Source organism: Phyllopteryx taeniolatus, chromosome 19, assembly GCF_024500385.1.
Source record: "Phyllopteryx taeniolatus isolate TA_2022b chromosome 19, UOR_Ptae_1.2, whole genome shotgun sequence".
NCBI classification, from domain to species: Eukaryota; Metazoa; Chordata; class Actinopteri; order Syngnathiformes; family Syngnathidae; genus Phyllopteryx; species Phyllopteryx taeniolatus.
The window spans coordinates 3,807,620-3,821,010 of NC_084520.1; the positions used below are offsets into that span (position 1 = coordinate 3,807,620).

The 13,391-nt window shown below is 40.2% G+C and overlaps 1 protein-coding gene across 1 annotated transcript in view; it reads left to right on the top strand.

Annotated features, from left to right (window-relative positions):
- Positions 1–13,391, top strand: part of dnah9 (dynein, axonemal, heavy chain 9) — a 186,446-nt gene that overhangs the window by 85,415 nt on the left and 87,640 nt on the right. The window contains exons 45-49 of the mRNA XM_061756651.1: positions 1,833–1,998; positions 2,600–2,702; positions 2,852–3,091; positions 11,247–11,408; positions 12,164–12,360. Coding sequence (XP_061612635.1) covers positions 1,833–1,998; positions 2,600–2,702; positions 2,852–3,091; positions 11,247–11,408; positions 12,164–12,360 — 868 coding nt within the window. The remainder of the gene's footprint in view (positions 1–1,832; positions 1,999–2,599; positions 2,703–2,851; positions 3,092–11,246; positions 11,409–12,163; positions 12,361–13,391) is intronic.

Below are 13,391 nucleotides of genomic sequence, written 5' to 3' on the forward strand. Positions count from 1 at the left end.
TTGCTATATACGTGTATATATAAAGTATTCAGACCCCCTTAAATTTTTCACTCTTTTTTATATTGCAGCCATTTGCTATGTATGTGTGTGTGTGTGTGTATATATATATATATATATATATATATATACAAACATACATTGATTATAAATCACTTGCTGATTTAGTCCATAAAATGTCAGAAATTCGACCAAAAAAAATCCCAAAATAAAAGCATATGTTGCAAGCGCCTTATTTTGATTCAACACAAAGATAATGAGTCTGCTTTCATAGAGGGCTGCAGAAGTTATTTTACTTTATTTTAAAATTATTTACTGATGACAGGCAGAATTTCTGAGGATTTGGCCAATTATAAGTTAAACAATGTCTCTAAACAATTAATTGATTATCTCAATAGTTGTCGATTCATTTGATAATCGATTGGTTGTCAATTAATCGATTATTTGTTACACCTCTGATAAATATATATATTTGGCTCGTCAGTCAATTTGCTGTGGTTGTTTCAGTTTCCATCTTGAATACACAGATGCGTAAAAGTTGCTGTAATAAACCAATTGTCAAATAATTTTTCAAGCGCACAGACAATTTTATGGGCAAGTAGAGAAAATATTGGATTTACATTTGTGAGGTCAGATTAAGACAGTTCAGAATCAATGCTCAATGCTAAATGTTGCTCCACCAAAACTATACCATTAAGGTAATAGGGTATTGTTGTTTCTCTGTTCTATGTTCAGTTAATTATTTTTGCTTCACAAAGTCCCCTTTGCGGCACGGTTATCGACTGGTTAGCACATCCGCCTCACAGTTTTGACGACCGGGGTTCAAATTCCGCTCCCGCCTGTGTAGAGTTTGCATGTTCTCCCCGTGCCTGCGTGGGTTTTCTCCGGGTACTCCGGTTTCCTCCCACATCCCAAAAACATGCATGGTAGGTTGATTGAAGACTCTAAATTGCCATAGGTGTGAATGTGAGTGGGAATGGTTGTTCGTTTATTATGTGGCCTGCGATTGGCTGGCGACCAGGTCAGGGTGTACCCCGCCTCTCGCCCGAAGATAGCTGGGATAGGCTCCAGCATGCCCGTAACCCGCGTGAGGATAAGCGGTACAGAAAATGGATGGATGGATAAAGTCCCCTTTCACATTTGTACAGTTGCAACATCCACATTCATTCTTTATGTGCCTTTTTTTCCATGTATAGTTGACTAAATATTTAGTTATTCACACAGGAAGATACAGTACTTTCATGAATCACCCAAACTGGTATTTCGTGGCAATGAATATTAGGGATGAGCATAATATCTTTTTCTACGTGATTGATGATGTAAGATGTCATGAATCTTAAGAATTAGGTGGAATTGATAAATTGTGTCCTGAAGCAATTGAGGTAAATGGATTGCACTATCGAAGCTGTTGATTCAGTCTCAACTATTTTGAGGTCTAAAGAACAACAACATGACATTAGCTATTTTCTGTGTTGCATATTTAGTGAGCGTTCCATCCATCCATCCATTTTCTTAACCCCTTATCCTTGCCAGGGTTGCGAGTGTGGTGGCGCCTATCTCAGCTGACTTCCTGCGAGAGGCGGTGTACACCCTGAACTGGTTGCCAGCCAATCGTGGTGGATGAGCATTATTTTGTTAAATAATTTTAATATAAATATTGTGTCTTACCACAATATAGATAATATAGATTATATTTGTGCAGACAAACACATGTCCTGTTCAGCTGCATGACCATGCATGATAACCATGCATGACTCCGAAATCCTAATAACAACTGAATAAGAATGTCAAGTTTGACATTCATGGTGCTCTTCTAACATTCGTCTTCATCATAGGTGTGTTGGAAAAGCCCCTTGAGAAAAAGGCAGGACGCAACTACGGACCACCCGGCAACAGAAGACTGATCTACTTCTTAGATGACTTAAATATGCCTGAAGTGGATACATATGGCACAGTCCAGCCTCACACACTAATACGACAACATATGGACTACAACCACTGGTACAGCTCTTTTACTTTAACGTAGTCATACAATAGAAGTAAAAAGTAAAAGTTCATGACACCTGTTTTTTTCTGAGGAATTTTGAGGAGGTAGCACATCAGCTAAGGGGTTTTCCCCCAGTTACATTTCTTAGATGACAGTTTTCCCATATATAGCAACACATAGAGGGTTCATTTAGATAATGGAATGTTAGTTAGTGGCTGACGGGTGTAATACGAAGTAATTCAAAGGACGTTAATTTTTTCTTTTTGTTTTAAAATTCAGAATGCCCCCTCATCCCTCCTCAGCAGAAATATGTAATGACAAAAGCATGTTGAAGATGTTTGGTGTCTGCGCCGGAGTAAAAAGAAAGTATTTTCAGGAAACTGTATGTTGAGCCATTAAAATGACATCGACAAAGAGAGGACGCTTTTTTCAACTCTTTAGATTGGGCAATCATTTGTAGAAATAACAGACTTTTATAGGGACTCACTAATATTATAGATTCGTGAAAAAATATCAAATTGACCACATTTGGACCTAGGTTTCCACCCCACATTGCTAATATGAGAGTTTTGGTTTGCGTGATGGGTGGCTTATGATTGTTTTGTCTACTTCAAGGTATGACCGTAACAAGCTACTTTTGAAGGAAATACAACGTGTTCAGTATGTGTCCTGTATGAACCCCACAGCTGGAAGCTTCACCATTAATCCCAGGCTGCAGGTATTTGCAAGCACATGCACTCAAACACCAAGCAGCACAACAGTTCTGTTAAATTAACATGGTTATATGTCAACTAGTCAACAAACTGCTAGATGTTTATTGCCACCATTTTTCATTGCAACTTGTTTATACTGTATTTTTCTCTACAGCGCCACTTCTCGGTCATAGCCTTGTCTTTCCCTGGAGCCGACGCCCTTGCAACCATATACACTTCAATTTTGTCGCAGCACCTGGAGAATGATGGTTTCACAGCCACCATACGGAAGAGCTGCTCCACCCTGGTCCAGTTATCCCTGGCTCTGCATCTGTGCGTCGCCTCCACCTTCCTCCCCACTGCAGTCAAGTTCCACTACATCTTCAACTTGCGAGACCTCTCCAATATCTTCCAGGTGGCACATGGACAGTGACTACTGTATAGGATAGGGAATTATCCATGTGATAATTCCTTTAGAAGAACAATCTCAGGTTAATCTAGTCACCATATAATGTCAGAGGTCACATTAGAAATCACTCACTATTGTTAAGTTATTCTCTCTCTATTTTTATGGCTCCACTTCCCACGTAGAAAGAGCCAAGCTACTGTCACAAATTTTTCATTTAAATGATTATTGATTTAATAGTTTAGCCCTGAAAGCCAGAAATAAGTCTGAAATATATAATGGATTTGCTCTCGCACGGGTATTACTGACTACTTAATGTATTAAAAGAATATCAGGGCATGAAAACTCAACAAAGGAGGCGTTTTCAGGGCAATATTGAAGTCAAAATATTCCACGGTTTCGTGGAGGGCAGGCTCCTTGATTTAACACACTCCATGGTATAATTAATGCCTCAAGCCCCTTGCTTATAGGGGCTTCAATTTTCATAAATCCACCAGGGAATTTACCAAGATAGCTCTGAAGTCTTATCATGATAATATAATATATAGGTGCACTATACTATAATAATCCCTTTAATGCCCCAATTAACATTTGGTGATGAAATAGCTGAAACTTGAGTACTACAATTTATAGATTGAAAAGTTGCAATAATACGAGCATAAAAGAGCAAAATATACTAATGGTGTATAAGCAACCAAACAAAAAGGGTGACTACAACAACTACACCACTACTACTACTACTACTTCTTTACTACTATTTCTGGTACCAATAATGTTAATCATAATAATTATATAATGATCACATTGTCATCATAATAATATTCCTAATTGATGAAGGATATCATACTATTCTAGATTTTCTTACATATTTTCCATCTAGGTGGCAACATTTAACATTTTAAACACCATTTCTAATATGTTCTCGATTAGTTGAGAAATGTAGCAACTCATTCAATTGTTCAAAGTACAACCCCAATTCCAATGAAGTTGGGATGTTGTGTTAAACATAAATAAAAACAGAATAAAATGATTTGCAAATAATGTTCAACCTATATTTAATTGAATACACTACAAGGACAAGATATTTAATGTTCAATCTGATAAACTTTATTGTTTTTAGCCAATAATCATTAACTTAGAATTTTATGGCTGCAAAAAAAGCTGGCATTCCTGCTTGATGTACAGCTTCTTTTACAGATTTTACGCTTCATCATGCGCCACACATTTTCAATGGGAGACTGTTCTGGACTGCAGGCAGGCCAGTCTAGTACCCGCACTCTTTTACTACGAAGCCACGCTGCTGTAACACGTGCAGAATCCATCCATCCATCCATTTTCTGAGCCGCTTATCCTAACCACATACAGAATGTGGTTTGGCATTGTCAGCATATGTTTCTCCAAAACCTGTATGTACCTTTCAGCATTAATGGTGCCTTCACAAATGTGTTAGTTAACCATGCCATTGGCACTAACACAGCCCCATACCATCACAGATGCTGGCTTCTGAACTTTGCGTCCATAACAGTCTGGATGGTTCTTTTCCTCTTTGGCCCGAGGACACGACGTCCACAATTTCCAAAAACAATTCGAAATGTGGACTTGACGGAACCACAGAATACTTTTCCACTTTGCATCAGTCCATCTTAGATGAGCTCGGGCCCAGAGAACCAGGCGGCGTTTCTGGGTGTTGTTGATATGGCTTTTGCTTTGCATAGTCGAGTTTAAAGTTGCACTTACGGCTGTAGCGCCAAACTGTATTTATTGACATTGGTTTTCTGAAGTGTTCCTGAGCCCATGTGGTGATATCCTTTACACATTGATGTTGGTTTTTGATGCAGTGCCGCCTGAGGGATCGTAGGTCACGGCATTCGATGTTGGTTTTCGGCCTTGCCGCTTACATGCAGTGATTTCTCCAGATTCTCTGAACCTTTTGATGATATTATGGATCGTGGATGATGGAATCCCTAAATTCCTTGCAACTGTACGTTGAGGAACATTATCCTTAAACTGTTCGACTATTTTCTCAAGCACTTGTTCACAAAGAGGTCAACCTCGTCCCATCTTTGCTTGTGAATGACTGAGCAATTCAGGGAAGCTCCTTTTACACCCAATCATGGCACCCACCTTTTCCCAATTAGCCTGTTCACCTGTGGGATGTTCCAAACAGGTGTTTGATGAGCATTCCTCAACTTTCTCAGTCTTTTTTGCCACCTATCCCAGCTTTTTTGGAACATGTTGCAGCCATAAAATTCTAAGTTAATGATTATTTGCTAAAAACAATAAGGTTTTCAGTTTGAACATTAAATATCTTGTCTTTGCAGTGTATTCAATTAAATATAGGTTGAACATGATTTGTAAATCATTGTATTCTGTTTTTATTTATGTTTAATACAACGAGCCAACTTCATTGGAATTGGGGTTGTATTAGATCTTAAAAAGGTGCAAATTAAATGAAAAAGTTAAGTCAGCTAATGAGTTTATATGTTTTAAAGTTGACGATGCTAAACTTTGAGATTTGACATAATTAGTATCCCAAAGCTTAAGCCCAAATGACCCCACAAAAAGTTGGATCACATAGTTAGTTGAGTGGTGTAATGAGTCTGCTCCATGCGACTGGACAACCAAATAATACAGAGTCCAGTATTTTTACTCTTCTCTCACTTTCCCTCTCTGCACGCTTAAAGAAAAACAGAAAACTGCCACTTCTCAGTTTTTCTGTCATACAAGATGTTTGGAAAGTCACAGTGGACTTATATTATTATAAATAGACATGTTTCAATATAGACAACCTGTACATTACGTAGATACTATATGTATTCTATCTTGAAATATGTCTGCTCAAAAGTCCACAGTGACTTTCCAAAAACCCTGTAGTTCTTCATCCTCTGGCTCTAATGCCTCTGGATAGATAAGAAGAGGTTGGCACCCTCGTAGCTCTCATCAGTGCCTCTGCAGTAATTGCCCTTTCAGTACCACTGTTGTTGCACTTTCCAAGGCAGGAAGGTAAAGCATCTGCAATGACACTACAAAAGGCTGCCCTAGTTTCTTCAAGTCACCACTTAATTTTGAAAGTCACTTTTGTAGTTTAGCATTTCTGATGTTTGCCTTGGCTGAAATAATTAGGGGACTTTTTTTTTTTTAGGTGAGAACACCAAGCATCTATATCTTTATTTATTATTTGCTGGTGATCCAACACTCTCCGCACAATCCCCTGTTGCTTATTTACTTTATTCTCTGTACTCTCTTTTTTCAAACTACTGGTGCTTCCTCCATGCATGATTGTAACTATTTCACCCTGTGGATGTTAAACTACATATACCATAAGTGAAGTACAGTTGCTAAATTCCAGAGATGTGATCAAGTCACACATGTGCAAGTCTACAAGCGGTGATCTTCAAGTCTCAAGCAAGCCTCGTCATTTTCTCTTCGACAAGTCAAGTCACAAGTTATCACAAGTTAAGTCCTGTGATAAGTCAAATTAATTCCCAACTCAAGTAACTTTATTAATGCAGTCTTATCAGCACTATCTGATCTCCATAAAGAGACAGATAATGTCAAATAATTACATTATTGGCCAATTATTTTTAACTTGTATGCATGTAAAACACCTCAAGATAATGTACTCCAAGCCAACACCACTTCAGAATCAGAATCATCTTTATTTTGCCAAGTATTGTCCAAAATACACACAAGGAATTTGTCTCCGGTAGTTGGAGCTGCTTTAGTACGACAACAGACGGTCAATTGACAGAGAATACTTTGCTAAAGGTTGCTAGTAATCTGGTAACGCCGGTACAATTTCTTTTATTTTTTTTTTGACAATTTTGCAAAAAGATGCAGTCCTCTAGCGATTAGAGCAGTTTGAATGACTAATATAGCAATAGTCCGGTGCAATGACCATTGTGCAAAGGGCGCCGAGACTTAAAGGAATGTATGCAATTACATCCTCCGCAGGGCCTTTTTGAGGATGGAGTTGATGTTGATCAACCACTTCAGGTCCTGAGAGACTAATTCCCAGGAACTTGAAGGTCTCGACGGTTGACACAAGCCAGCTGGACAACGTGAGGGGCAGCTGTGGCGAAGGATGCCTCCTGAAGTCCACAATCATCTCTACAGTCTTGAGCGTGTTCAGCTCCAGATTGTGGCTGACACCACACCTCCAGCCGCTCCACTTCCTGTTGATATGCAGACTCGTCACCATCTTTGATGAGGCCTATGACAGTGGTGTGATCTGCAAACTTTAGGAGTTTGACAGCTGGGTGCGTTGAGGTGCAGTCGTTCGTGTAGAGAGAGAACAGCAGCGGAGTGAGGACACAACCTTGGGGCGCCCCGGTGCTGATGCTGCGTGTGGATGAGGTGGCCTCCCTCAGCCTCACCTGATGTGTCCTGCCCATCAGGAAGCTATAAATCCACTGGCAGATGGCAGGCGAGAGAGCTGGAGAAGCTTGGAAGAAAGGAGTTCAGGGATGATGGTGTTGAACGCAGAGCTGTAGTCCACAAACAGGATCCTTGCGTAGGTCCCCGCGCTGTCGAGGTGTTCTAGGATGAAGTGCAGTCCCATGTTGACTGCATCATCCGCAGACCCGTTTGCTCAGTAGGCAAACTGCAGGGGGTCCAACAGGGGACCTTTGACGCTCTTGAGGTGGTCCAGCACGAGGCGCTCAAAGGACTTCATGACCACAGATATCAAGGTGACAGGCCTGTAGTCCTTCAGACCCGAGATTGCAGGTTTCTTGGGGACTGGGATGATGAAGCGTTTGAACCAGGTTGGTACTTCGCACAATTCCAGAGATCTATTGAAGATCTGTGTGAAGACTGGAGCGAGCTGGTCTGCGCATACTTTGAGGCAGGATGGGGACACAAGGTCTGGGCCTGCCACTTTGTTAATCTTTTGTTGTTTGAAGATGCGTCTCACATCCTGTTCGTGGATGGTCAACGCAGAAGTCAGAGGTGTGATTGTGGTCGGTGGTGGGGTTGTGTGGGTCTGGGGTGTGAAAGTGTCCTTTTAAAATCTGCAGTAGAAGCTGTTTAAAGTCGTCGGCTAGTCTACTATTGTTCTCAGTTTGGGGGGATCGTCGCTTGTAATTGGTTAGCAATTGTAATGCATTCCAGACTGGTTTAGAGTCGAGACAGTTTGGCATTCACCTGGGAACAAAGAGGTTTGTTTGTTCTCTGTCATGACTGTTGGGCATATCCAATGCCTCGTCCACATTAGCTTAAATGAGCTCCTCAAAGAGATGTGGAGCAAAGAGGAGAGTAGGAGAGTCACAGTCACAGAACAGTACTGACTACATAAGACATTTGTATGATGACTTGCAGAGAGGCAATTGTGTGTAGTTGTAGTGGGGGTGCCGGAGGGGTCTCAGAGATGCTGTCAGGCTAGAATTTAAGTGTGCTCACACCGCAAAAAAACAGACAGATACACACCTCCCCTGAATTGAAACCAGCATTTAGGAATCAAGGACAGAACAGAACGAGATAGCTTTCAGAAGAGGAAGGCAGGGAAAGAATACAAGTTCTCTCTTTTTGTTCGTGCTTCGGCTGTCTTTCAGTTTTTGCACCAAACAGATGTGTGCTCTACTGTACAGTATGCAGACACTATTTCTATGATGTTCAGTTCTGCTCACCATCTCACTGTTTTGAGCCCAAAAAATGAAAATTGTTTGCAGGTTGCAAACAAGATATGTCAGATGAATTCCACGAGACTATGTGATTAGTTATATTGTTCTATTCCCATTCCATTAAGTAATGGTATCTGGTTATGAATCAAATATATGATACAGTGTTTTTTTCACGACAATCACAGGGAATACGCTGTACAGACAAACACACCAATGGGCAATTTGGAGTCATTACATAACTGATTGGATGTTTTTGGAATGTGGGAGGAAACCAGTGTAAAACCCAGACAGAACATGCAACCTTAACACAGACATCCAATATGAGATATGAACAAGTACGTTTGACTGCGAGGTAGACATTCATTCATTCATCTACCGTTTCGCTTATCCTCACTAGGGTCGCGTGCGTGCTGGAGCCTATCCCAGCTATCTTCTGGTGAAGGTACACCCTGAACTTGTCGCCAGCCAATCACAGGGCACATATAAACAAACAACCATTCACACTCAAGGGCAATTTAGAATCTTGAATTAACCTTTTTGGGATATGGGAAGAAACTGGAATACCTGGAGTAAACGCACGCAGGCATGGGGAGAACATGCAAACACCACACAGGCGGGGCCGGGATTTGAACCCCGGTCCTCAGAACTGTGAGGCGGATGTGCTAACCAGTCGTTCACCGTGCCGAATGAGGTAGACATGCTATCCAGAAATGCCACGCCACAAGGCGCCATAAGTTTTAAACGTCTTAAAACATACAAGTGTACAAGTTACACGTACAAATGGAACACCAAGGACTGATCACCACGTGTTTTTACATATTGTTTTCTGGTCAGCTGGGAGAAATCTTGAACCTACAAAATATGCCAAATATTAAGTTATGTTTTAATAGGGTTAGTTTTTTTTTTTTTTTATAATAACGTGTCATGTAGTCACATCTGGCATTAGGTGGTGTTTACATATTTCGTAATATATCAGAATGTCAATGTTATCCCACCCTTACCTGGTGCCCAAAAATAAAAATGCCTAAAACAAGTATAGTATAAATCATTTTTTTCCCCTTCACATCTTGTAATAATCATGCAAACAAAAGGTGCTTGGTATGTTTTTTCTTTGACGATTACACCGTTTCCAAAATACCATTATTTGTTTTGCTCAGGCACACCTAAAAAGTGTGGGCTCCAGTTATTCACACCATTAGGCAGTGAAATGATGTATAAAAAAAGATCTATTAAAAGTCAAAGTATTAGATGGATGATTCATACATTACTCGAGGAAAACATCTAGATCTCAAGTAGTGGCAATAATTTCAGCTAAGTGTGAATCTTCAGGACACACATCATCACATATTGCCACACACACACAAACACACCTTCCATCTGCCCCATTACACAATGGATTTAGCACCCATTTGTCACATTTAGTGGGCTCAAATATGAAGACAGATCCGATCCAAGTGGCTTGGCCCTCCCTAGAGATGATTCTGTTGATTGGAATTGTTCTAGGTCTGAGAGAAACAGTTTTGCCATTTATTATTACAAAAGAAGGATATTGACAAAGAGATTCCTGGGGTCTAACCTAGCAAACTCTTGCTTTTCTGTGTACAGTTCGCATGTTCACCCTCTGGTTGTGTGTGCTCTCGCCACATGCTTCAGCCCACAGATATCAATATTGATCCTATACCAGACTAATTTCTGCCGCGGGCCACATTGTAGTTATGGTTAGAAAATCCTGGAAAAAAAACCCACCAATAAATCTAATAAAAACAAAAAATATTTTAAGTGCACATTAACCATTATGTTTAACTTAAGCATAAAAATATTCAACAATTCAATATATTAAATAAAATACTAGAAGACCTTGAAAAAAAAACCCTCAATGAATCCAATAAGTATAGTAGTAAATAAGCAATCCACTTCTGAACGTCTTTATGCATCTGGGGTATAGTTTTATCGACAATGGAGTGGCGGTTAGGAGTAATGCAGTGAAGCTTGATGCGCTCAATTAAGCATTTAAACCCGACATTACTCACCATTGCCTTTTTGCCGTGCTCTGGGAGTTTGCCAAAATGTCTCTGTGGTCTTGCAAAATCACCATTTAAAATTAGTTTTTTATTGCTTGTATATGTATTAAGCTTATTGATTAATCTATTGATTCCAATCAAAGAGGTAGCAGGGATCATCGGGTATACAATACGTCTTAAATTTTAGGTGAAATTTCAGGTTGAACCTTTAACGCACAAAAACAGGTGGACATATTTCCCAGCAAACTTTGCCGGACGTTAGCATTTAACTGAAGAGTTGTTTGCATTTAGCTCAGTCACTGCACTCTTTGATATGCTTGACTCCTCCAAAATGTTCTTTGACACCTGGTTGTAGAACTATCTTCACATGCAGTACTGCTGAGTCATAATCATAAATAAAGCGAAGAACCACCGTTTTTTATGCAGCTTCTCTGACAAGCCTAACCTTTAGTGCATTTCCCACCTTTTTCTGGTTTAAATTGGAATGAAACACTAAGCTACTTTCTCTACCTTCCTGCCCAGGGCATTCTCTTCAGTACTGGCGAGTGTCTGAAAACCCCTCTGGACCTGTTGAAAATCTACCTGCACGAGTCCAATCGTGTCTACAGAGACAAGCTTGTTGAGGAGCAGGACTTCCAAGTCTTTGATAAGCTGCAGGCAGACGCGGTGAAAAAGTTCTTTGAGGTAAGTTTTTACAAAGTTTTGAAATGCAAGACAAGGGAGAGGAGGTCATTAGGCTACCTGCTCTGCGGCTTGGACCTTGACATCGGTGAGCAACACCGAAGAAGAGAGATGGGAGGAGTGAAAATAATGCTCAAGGAATGGGTGAGGGGGTGTAGAGTGAGGAGAGCATTGTAGAGAATATTAATCAGGGTGGTAGGGGGGTCTGGCTGTCAGGGCCTGTGCTGTCAAGCCCAGCAAATTGGAAAACATTTTAATGGTTTTCTGTCCTCTGCTCGCCTCACTACACTCCCTGGGTCCATCACATGCACACTAGTCCTACCACAATAGGGAGCTTGATAGTATATGTGTACACACACCCATAGAATGAGACAATGAAGCAGTTTGAAACCTCTGTAAATTAATGACATTGTTAGAGAGCAATATGTACCCTACTTTCAAGTTCTTTTTACAAGCAACTCTTTCGAGACACTTTGGGCAGCAAGGAAGTCAATTTATATTTATGTAAATGCTGTTTGCAATAGAGCACAATATACTGTAGATGTGAATTGGAAGCTTTGCACCAGAAGAATTTTGCAGCAAAAACAAAACCAAATCTCACCAGTGAAATATTCAGGGGCCCACTAGTTGCTGCGGTGAAAATGAACTAGGTCACCCTCTGCGATATTCAGCGGTGCCCCTGTCCAGACTATTTAAGCTTAACACTACTGTTATGCTGACATGGGTCGTGTGTGTGCCTGTGTGCGTACCTCCCTAAGGACATGGAGGAGAGTCTGGAAAAGACCCGGAAGATGAACTTGTACTGTCACTTTGCCCGGGGCCTTGGGGAGGCCAAGTACATGGCTGTGGAATCCTGGAGCAGCCTCCGTAAAAACCTGCTGGAGGTACTGGACAGCTACAATGAGGTCAATGCCACACTCAACCTGGTGTTGTTTGAGGATGCCATGGCTCACATGTGAGTGGAAGATTACAAACCCCAGGGACAATGTTGGGAGACTCAAAAAATAAATAAATAAAAGCATAGAGATAAAGTGTTTCTGTCACTTTCTCAATTGTCTGTCAAGGAGATGGACTGGTTTTGCAGGTATTTTAAGATGAATAGGTCCATTTTGTTTTATAGACTGTCAAAAGCAGACATGGGACTGTCAGATGTTATTTGCAATGGCTGACAAAAAGTCAACGCAAGCTAGAATGTCACTCAGTAGAGACTGCCACAGGCTAAGTTGCATATCAGAATCAGTGCCAAATTGTATACCTTCAAAGATGGCCACCTCCTACACAGGCATGAAAGAAAACCTTGATCTGCACCCTTACTGGCATTTTTAGTTGGTTTCATAATTTCATAATTTTCAATTTCACATTTTAATGCAAGTATAATAAACCTGTCATCAGCCTGCCATATGCTGATCCTGCCTGGGTAGTTCAGTGAATATTTACCCTCTTCCATTGTACAACCTCAGGGGCGTTTACCAGCGTAATAGTACAAATGAAGGATATTTAATTGGCAGATATTAGCCCTTTTAAAATCAGCAAAAAAGGCAAACAGAGGTATGGGTTATATATATATATATATATATATATTTTTTTTTTTTTTTTTTTAAATGAATCGGCCGTTTAATCGGTTATTGGAATTTTATAAATATCCGAATTGGCATTGGCCTCAAAAAGTCAGTTTCAGTCGGGTCCTAGTAAAAATAATTCTTAGTAGGATGCAGTGAAAATAAACAGAGTTGTAATTTCAGATGGAGTAATAACACACATGGAAAACTTAAAAAAAGAGAACAGAGCAATTTGTTAGTTTACATCATTTTGCAACAAATGCAAATAAAAGCCTATGGTTTGACTTAACTATTTTTGGGCAGACCAATGTTTTTTTTAAGGTTTGTCTTTGTAAATGTGAATGACACAGACCAATACAGACAGTGGGGACAATATGAAAAGCCAAGAGAAATACAGTAAACAGAATGTTCCATTGTTGCGTTGCAA